At 40.1% G+C, this 9,102-nt stretch overlaps 1 protein-coding gene across 1 annotated transcript in view; it reads left to right on the top strand.

Annotated features, from left to right (window-relative positions):
- The first annotated feature begins 1,057 nt into the window (after window positions 1–1,057).
- The window catches only part of LOC124711848 (ataxin-2-like), a 141,373-nt gene continuing 133,328 nt past the window's right edge, over window positions 1,058–9,102 (top strand). Inside the window, exons 1-2 of the mRNA XM_047242074.1 lie at window positions 1,058–1,311; window positions 1,613–1,715. Of these exons, the coding sequence (XP_047098030.1) occupies window positions 1,274–1,311; window positions 1,613–1,715 (141 nt within the window). The 5' untranslated portion in view covers window positions 1,058–1,273. The remainder of the gene's footprint in view (window positions 1,312–1,612; window positions 1,716–9,102) is intronic.

Raw genomic sequence — 9,102 nt, 5'->3', positions numbered from 1 at the left:
GTTGTTGATTAGAAATGTTATCAATGACTGGCTGCATTGATTTGCGAGTGTCAATGTCTCAAGTGTCTTGAATGGGTGCCTACAGGATATACGATTTGAAACATCTGAGATCAATCCCACAGATCGTTTTTTGTATTTTGAAAGCTTTTTCCACTTTTGTAACATTTCGCCAGAACATTGTACCAGATCATGGAGTGGAAATATGCGGAATATGACAGAATTATTTTTTCCCTGTCAACAAAGGGCAAAATAGCTCTTAGTACAAACATGCTGGTCTGTGTTTCCTGAGCGGGTAATGTTCACTCTCTCTTCATTTATTATTCATTTGTATTCCTAGAAATCTCTTATGTGAAATTTCATTTATTTTCTGATCATTGATAGCTACTTCATGGGCTTCAAGCTTGTAATTTGCTGTCCGAAACCGCATGGATCCTATGCACTTTTCACCATTCTAAAATAGGTTGTAGGAATGTGTTAAAGCAAATGTGTTAACTAAGTATTGTTCGAGGGAATTAACTCTGTCTTGCATATACAAATATTTATATCAGTTTCTAAATCATGACCAATTTTCTCAATTATCATTATACACGTAACGTTTGAGCTTCACCAAAGATGCAGTGGTTTTCTCAACAGTTGAGAATTAGTTATAACTTTTATTTTTGGCGGCTTCTGGAACAATTGTTAGTCTTTTTGAATTCGTATTCGACTATGCGATATAATACCCGGTTCTTCGATTTCAAACCAATCGATAAAATACATTGATTGAGCTGTACGTAGATATACGTGGAAAATATTTTGCATCGCGGGAAGAAAACGTGTAACTCCAGGAAATTAATGTGATTGTTATGTCTACCAATTATTTTGTATTAATCCTGATCAGCTAGCTTTAGTATAAGCTTGTTCGTCATTCTCTCAACTGTATCAGCGATATTAAAGAATCGCATTTCTTGCACGTTTGCCAATTCGCGTCTTCAGCGACACAGCTGTTTGTTCGCTGCTGTATTGTGTAGTAGTCACATGTCTACAAGGTGTACACAATCTTAGCTGCCATATTGAGACGAGGTTTGTGGATGGTGATTAATTTTGTGGAAGGGGGAACAAAACTTTGATTCGCATCTAGCGCATCTAATCGCCGTTAAACCACCTTCCCAAGATTTTTATAATCTTAAATATCTTATCTTTCTTCTTGTGGGTGCTAATAAAATTTGCCAAAATTCCGGTCCCTACAAAAATACGTGAAGGCGCCTACCCCGGCAGGAGCGAGGAAGGCAGAATGAACAACAAACGGAAAACCAGACCGAATGCTTCAAGGTACGCTCTAGTTTACATGCTCCATTCTGATTAAAGTGATAGCGTGTTTCGACGATGAATAAAGAACAACTGAGTGCTTTAGTGTACATGAAATGAAATCGATGGTAGGAATTGGGAAAGTGAAAATCAGTATACAACGTTTTTCTTGCATTTGGAGGTCATTAGATCTCGACATGAATGAAGTGTTGCAAGATCATTTCGGAGTGTAAAGTGCATATATTGGACGGACGTGCTTTTTTTTTTTTTTGTTTTTTTTTTTTTTTTGTTATGTAATTTATTGACGATAGTGTATTTCCTTTAGGTCTCCACGTACACGTCCGGAGAGAAGCGTGACAGCTGATGGCATTTACCAGAATCCACATTTCATGCACGCAATTACTAGTCACGTTGGCAATAACGTTTTGGTAAGTAGGTTATTTATGTCTGACATGATATGGCATGCCATGTCGTATATATAATACCTTTTCCTTTTGTAATGTTCCGTTGTGAAGTTCGTAGGTAAATAGGAGGCACGCTTTGTAGAGTTCTGGATTCGTAAAATATTTGGAAGCTTTTAATTATGGTTTGTGAATATTCAGCGCTTGGGGTCATGCTGTCTATTACAGCCTTCCTGTGTTTGTATGCAGTGGCTGCAGAATACGAAGCATTAGGCCAAGCCTTGGGTCTGGTCGGCTGAACACAGTAGTTTTGTAAAATCCTGCTCATAAATGTTGTCAGATCTGGGAAGACTATTTCAGCGTGTACATCTCTCTTCCACACTGACATGTAGTCGCAGTGGAAAGTTTAAAAAAGAGTTTATGCGCCAACAGGCTCGTAGTTTGTTTGAATAAAGATTGAAGGGAATTAGTTCTTTTTCATTCATATGGAGTGAATCCATGTAAATGTATATTTGCTTATCCTCTCCTCGGACTTGTTGAGGTCTTGTCTGTTAGATACATGGTTTTTGATATCATAGATTGTTAAACATTTTGTGTGTGTGTGTGTGTGTGTGTGTGTGTTTTACTCTCTAAAGTTGGTGATTTGGTATTCCCTCCATTCTCATCTTCTTACAGTGTCGATTTATCAGATTACTCTGCACAACAATTAGCAATTGAAAGTGGTGCTTTGATAATGGGCTTGCTATAACCACACCAGATCAACTTTAATTAAAAATCAAACAGGCATCGTACTCAACTTGAATGTGGCACGTATCTTAAATCCACGCTGTAATAGATTTGCTTTCATCTTGTACACTCACATAGCTTAGCAGCATTTCTTGTTTGCTCTTTGTTTCTTTGCAAATCTGTCCAACCCTCTGACTAATCTTTTTTTATTCGTGTTGTTTTAGAATATCCCAGTGAGAAAATTTGTGAACTATTCTAATGGAACAACCATTCCAATTGCGTGTTAGTTTGTAACCAATTGTCATGGATCTATTGAATTAAGTTATTGTTGCGGCGTAAAATCTGCATAGTGATGAAGTTTGGGAGCTTAATAGATCGTTGAGTTGGTTGATTGTGACTTAATACATCTATGTAACTTGCAGATTTCGGAATTTGATTGCTTGATTGTGGGATTTGCTAATTTTACCTCTGACAGTATTCTGTCTTGCTGGTGGTATTGCATTAATATACATATTGGGGAAATCAAAACAGCAGCAAAGGCTAACAGATAACAAATGGCTGCCTTTTTGGTAACTGGCTTACATGTAAATACAAATCTATTGAAAAAGTTGGACATTTTCAGAAAATTGCATGCAGTATGAGGAAGGTAGTGTCAACAAGGAATTCAAGGAATAAATTTTTGAAAGAAGCTTTTGAATAGTGGGTGTGCTTAGTACATGATTTCTTTCTTCAGCTATGTGCTCAGTATTAGTTGGTCAGTAGTGTAGATGTGGCACATACTCTAAAAAAATATCGGCTATTAGTGTGCAACAACTTTCATATTATCCATGTACCTACTGATGATATAGTTACTTTCCTCATTGAGTGGAATGTGGGCTGTAAGGAAAGTTATTGTAATCTGCAAGCACTTCGCAACATGCAGTGGTGACTTGGACAGATTACGACAGTGCTCTGGAGTGATCTAGTGGCAAGACATGGCCACTGTGGTAGACAGTTATTAGCTTCAAATTGTGATTTAGTAGTAGTCTGCTTTTGTTTTGTTCTAAGTTGCTGTTTATTGTGGCTATAATCGTGTTTGAGTACCAACTAACAACATTGTTGCCAGATTTCAACTGTGAAATGCAAATGTCTATAGGTGGAAATGATGCCACCTATAGAGCTGTGACAATATTGGGGTGTTGCTGTAGAGACATTAAACAAGAATGCATTGCAGTGTATCTTACGTGGACTCAGCTAAGGTTTCTTCACCCAACCTAAGATGTTTTCTAACTTCAACTGGGGTTGCTTTGTCTATCTCATCGTTGAGGAAACGTGCAGATCTTAATATGTTGGTAAAGTTTCTCAATTTCTCACTTCTAGTTCAGAATGAGGATAAACATTTTACTCTTTATGTTACTACAATAGTGTAGATTCTTTGTTCTTCTAGAAGTGTTTGCTGGGTTATAATCAGTGAGGTCAGTTTTGTAAATATTACTTCCTCTCTGTGGCCACACTATTTCCCTTATAAAACTATAATAGGATGCCTGAACTGTAGTACCTCTTTACAGACCACAACCTTACTTGGAAAACACACTACTTAGAATTAATGAGGTGTTTTATACCTCGATCAGAATAACAAAGTGACTGACAGCTAGTTGTTTACAGGACAGCTGCCATAAGAACAAGAAATCAAAGAATAATCTTGTTCATGCTTTCCATTCTGTTCACCAATGTCATATTGCTCTGCTACCACAAGGGCCAGTTCCCATAGTCAGTTGAAGGTGACACCTGCTGCTCGTATTATAAGTTAGGATATGTTTTAATTGTTTATAGTGTTTCCGTATTTGGTGTGTTAATTGTATGTGACTTTGTCTTAAACTAGATGTTGAAGTGCATAGAAAAGTGATTGGACTATTACCACTCTGCTAAGCAAACCTGATTCTGCACTGTTAACAGGCAGCATGTAAATACATTCAAAATGAAATGCCCAGCTCTGGATGTCGCAGACAGATGTGACATAGTCACTCACTTTGTTTTAATCGTGGAATTGTTCATCTTTGTATGACTGATATAGATAATTCAAAGTGAAGAACCTGGCTTACTCTACATAGTTCCATTTGCTAATGAATTGTGGCATAATTTTTTGGTAAGCTCCACTTACAGGGAGAGTATTTTCAAAATACAGAGCCAGGTTATAAGAATTAGGTCTATCTGGTGTTAATTCTTGAAATGCTACAGATACCACTTAAAATAAAAGCTTGATATTTTGAAAACTCTTTCACAATTCAGAATCACTGAAAAACATGAATGTAGCTATAGCACAAAAAGCAATCCCTACAAAGACTCAAAGGGACAACATTAGTATAGAAAGTCAGAAACATGGGTGCAAAGGTATCCAAAAACCTCCCAAAGCAAACTAATGTGACAGGTGGATGATGTGGTAGAGTTTGACTGAATTAAAGAACTTTGTTGAACATCTCCAACTCCATTGAAGAGTATCTGCACGAAAACTCTTAAATTTATTGCTGTAGGATATTTTATAATTAAAATTACCAGTGTGCAAGTGTCTGCATCATTGTGCATATTTGAGAATGGCCTGGAAGTAGACCATTGTGTTTGAATACACACACCTGCCGAAAGTAGAGAAGTGAGTAAAACAAAGAATGCTGCAATGTGATTGGACAGTTCTCTCAAATGAGGAAAGAACTTACGCAGAACCTTGTTCAAATTTGAAGTGTAGTTTTTGGGACTTCCAATGGAGGCTGGCTGGCTTTGTTAAATGCTTCATAATTCCAAATATGAACATGGCAGCTAAATCAAATGTTATGTAGTGCATGTAAACAGATGAGAGAGAAATAGTGATTGTTTACACCATTGCTTAGGAAGTGCCGAAATCAGTCCCAAACACCACATATGTAGGAGTATTCTGCCAAAACAATTTAAGGTCTATAACCGTATAAATAGGTATCGGAAGGGCACAAAGCTAATCTAAAGAATAATTCTAACTGTAATTCATCCACTGTTGAGGTCATTTGTCTAATTATTTCTTGCCATTCTAAGGTCCTTACCAAGTTGTTTAATGGAAGAAGCCTAAACAGATCAAAGACAGGAAAATCTTTGGCATTCACTAAAAGTTGCTACTTTAGTATGACTCTATAAATCACTCCTTTCTCTGTTAGCCCCTATATAAAGTGCTGCCAGATTATTGTTATTAACCAGAACTGTAGGCAGGAATAAATTTTCAAAGCAAAGCGTTATTCATCAGTGGTATAAAAACTGTGAAAACCAACAGCAATTACAACATTAGTGTCACAGTAATGCGTAATATGGAGCAGGCTCCATTACAAACATGTTACATGAAGATGCATTGAACAGTTCGGAGCACTTTCTTTTGCAAAATGTCGAGAAACATATTACTGTCTTGTCTAACTTACATAGAGACTTCAAAAGGGATGACAGTCATTATTTCAGCTTGCCATTAGTTAATAGAACAATGAGGATGTAGAATCCAACTGGAATACTGTTTACACTCTGCCATGTATAGCAGGAAAATTATTTCTCTGACTTTACAGAGTACAGTGAAACAATCATTTCCTATGGTACATTGCGTGAAGACTAACGAAACAAAACAACTCTGTGAAAAGGGCATCTGTACACAAATGGAAACTCTGAAACATTTTGAAAATAGATGTCCCAATGAGGAATCAAAATAAAAACTTTCATAGTTCTAAAGTTATCTAATCCAAGGTAGTTAGTTAACTATAGTGTCAACAAAACTTGTAACAATGAATCCTAAATCGTAAACAAAATGTCTTCGTTGATGAAGTGTACCAGAGCCATCGAAACTTTTCCAAAGATTTGTGGAAATATAGTGCAGTTTTAAGTCGGTAGAATGAATGACTTGGACAAGTTTTGTAAGTAATTTTTTCTGTTGCATGTGCAGCCCTCTGACAGATTGATGGATAGGTACATCATGTAAAAACTTTTTCTCTCGAATAGACACTAGAAACATGTTGGAGTATATTGGTAATATTGATTTCAGCCAATGTAGATGAAATAGGAAGTATAGTTTAAATGAGTTGTAACTTGGAAATAGACATTCATCAGCTGGAAAGGGAAGTATGAGATTGTACCAGTTCCTCCCCTTCCAGCATCCTGTGTGAGAAAAAGCCAAGTTTTAGCATATGTGGAATGCCTAACTCACATTTGCTAGGCTAGTTCTGCAGTGTCTCCAGTTTTGTGAAGATTCGTTCCTCTAATCCTTCAATCAGGGTGTCCAAAACCTAGCTTAACTGGTTGGTTTTGAAATCTGTGAATCGTTCTGCAGTTGTGATGTGTGTACACACACACGCGCGCGCAGGGGGCTTGCCACACTTTGGCGGATTCGTGCTTGGCTACCACGGGGCCCCAGCCTTTGTAGCACTGTAGCACTTTTTCCCTTTCGTGCTGTCTGTCTATCCTGTTGCTATTCTTTTTCCCCTCTCTTGGGTAACATGTCTGGGGCATTATTGGAAAGGTCCTGCACTCTGTTGCTGACCTGTGAACAGTCTCAACTTTCTTTTTGGCTCCCTTTTTGTTTCTTTGTTTCCCTTCTCCTCTCGTTCCTCCACTTCGGCATTTGAGGATTCTCTTTTTTTTCTTCTTCCTCCCTGTGCACTCTTGAAGGCTGGCCCACACGTCTGACATGTAAAAGGTGACTGGGTGACGCATAATTCCCACCCGGGGTCGACAGGTAGGGTTTGCATGTACCCCCTGGTACAGGCCAGGCCCAGGGAGAGGTGATTGCGTGAGCTGTAACCTTCCCAAATTGCCGATTGGTCTCTCTAGCAGGTGTTCGGGAGGTGTGAACAATCACCTAAGGCGGGTGTGCCCCCTTGTGCACCATCGGAGACGCTGGCAGTCATGGGGGATTTCCTCATGATGAGTCAATCATCTTCCCACTCAATACCTACAAAATCTAAAAGTAATAAGGCTAATGATTCAAAGACCCTTTTTGCTGCACCACGGTTCCTCATGGTCTCACGTACTGAAGATGGTCAGTCCTTCACCACGGTCAATCCATTTATTATTCAGAAAGGTGTTGATGTCATTGCTGGCCCTGTGAAATCCTGCTCTCGTTTACGGAATGGCACTTTTCTTTTGGAGACCACTTCTGATACTCAAGCACAACTACTGCCTGCTGCCTCACTTCTCCACGGTTACCCTGTTTGTGTCAAGGTCCATAGAAATTTGAATTCTTCCCATGGTGTAATTTACACCAGGCTGCTCAACAGTCTAACTGAGACTGAAATCCAATCTTACCTCTCTGATCAGGGGGTCATTGCTGTCCATCATGTAATGAAAAAGGCAGATTCCTCCTTAGTGCCCACCCGCTCTCTCTTTCTCACCTTTGATAGTGGTGTTTCCATCCAAGCTCAAAGTAGGCTATGAAATTATCACCATCAGGCCTTACATTCTGAACCCAATGCGCTGCTACCAGTGTCATCGGTTCAATAACACGAGAACATTTTGTCAATGCCCAGCCAAATGTGTAACCTGTGGCAGGGATGCACACGAGGGCGAATGTCCGCCGCCTCCTCCCCAATCAACTGCAGTGGCGGCCATACTGCCTCCTCATGGGATTGTCCCGTGTATCTAGATGAATGGGCTGTACAAGAGATTTGGCTTCTCATAACTCGTGACACATCATGTTGCTCCTACAGGATGACCTTCATAGTCAACCCATCTCCCTGACTACCAGTCTTCAAGCTGTTACCGTTCGCCTTTTCCGTACCCACCTGACTTTCTCCCTCTGTACCGGTTATGTACCTCTGTCCTTCGATGTCACCAGGGCAGACTTTCTTCAGCTTATTGGGCAGCTACAAACCCTGTTTTTGCTACTCAGTGACTTAAATGCGCATAATCCCCTTTGGGGTTCTTCCAGGACCTGCCAGAGAGGTACCCTCTTGGCCAACCTTCTTAACCACCTCAACCTCTTCTGCCGTAACACTGGAGCACCCCCTTTCCTTTCTGACTCCTCGCACACCTATTCCCTTTCGGATCTATCCTTTTGCACTGCCCAATTTGCCCATGGTCTTGAGTGGTCTATTCTTTCTGACACCTACTCGATCAATCATTTCCCGTGTGCTCTCCATCTGCTGACTCCTACCCCATCCACATGCATGCCCAAATGGCAGCTTACTAAGGCTGACTGGCAGCTTTACTCATCCCTGGCGACCTTCGCAGAACAAGAGTTCCTCAGTTGTGATGACCAGGTGGGCTATCTCACCAACGTTATCCTCACTGCTGCAGAACGTTCCATTCCTTGCACTTTCTCTTTACCATGTCGTGTCCGAGTCCCTTGGTGTACTGAGGCATGCCGTGACACAATTCGTGCACGGAGACATCCTTTCTGTGTTTTTTAACCGCCACCCTACGCTGGAAAACTGCATTCATTAGAAACAGATGCATGCAAAGTGTCTTAGTTCTTCAGGATAGCAAAAGAGCTAGTTGGATTTCATTCACTAGTTCTGTTAACAGTTAATACCTTCTTCTGTCTTGTGGGCCAACCTCCAATGGCTCTCTGGAACCAAGATCCATTCCCCCATTTACGGCCTGACAGTAGGTGCCGATATCCATATCTGTAGCGCATCGGTAGCATTACTGCTTACTGCGTAAGGGGGACCGGGTTCAATTTTCGGTAGGGGACTGGGTGTTGTCTCCATCATCA

This window comes from Schistocerca piceifrons, chromosome 8 (genome assembly GCF_021461385.2).
Source record: "Schistocerca piceifrons isolate TAMUIC-IGC-003096 chromosome 8, iqSchPice1.1, whole genome shotgun sequence".
Classification (NCBI taxonomy): Eukaryota; Metazoa; Arthropoda; class Insecta; order Orthoptera; family Acrididae; genus Schistocerca; species Schistocerca piceifrons.
Note: the sequence above shows the minus strand (reverse complement) of the source record. Positions and strands in the feature narration are given on the sequence as shown.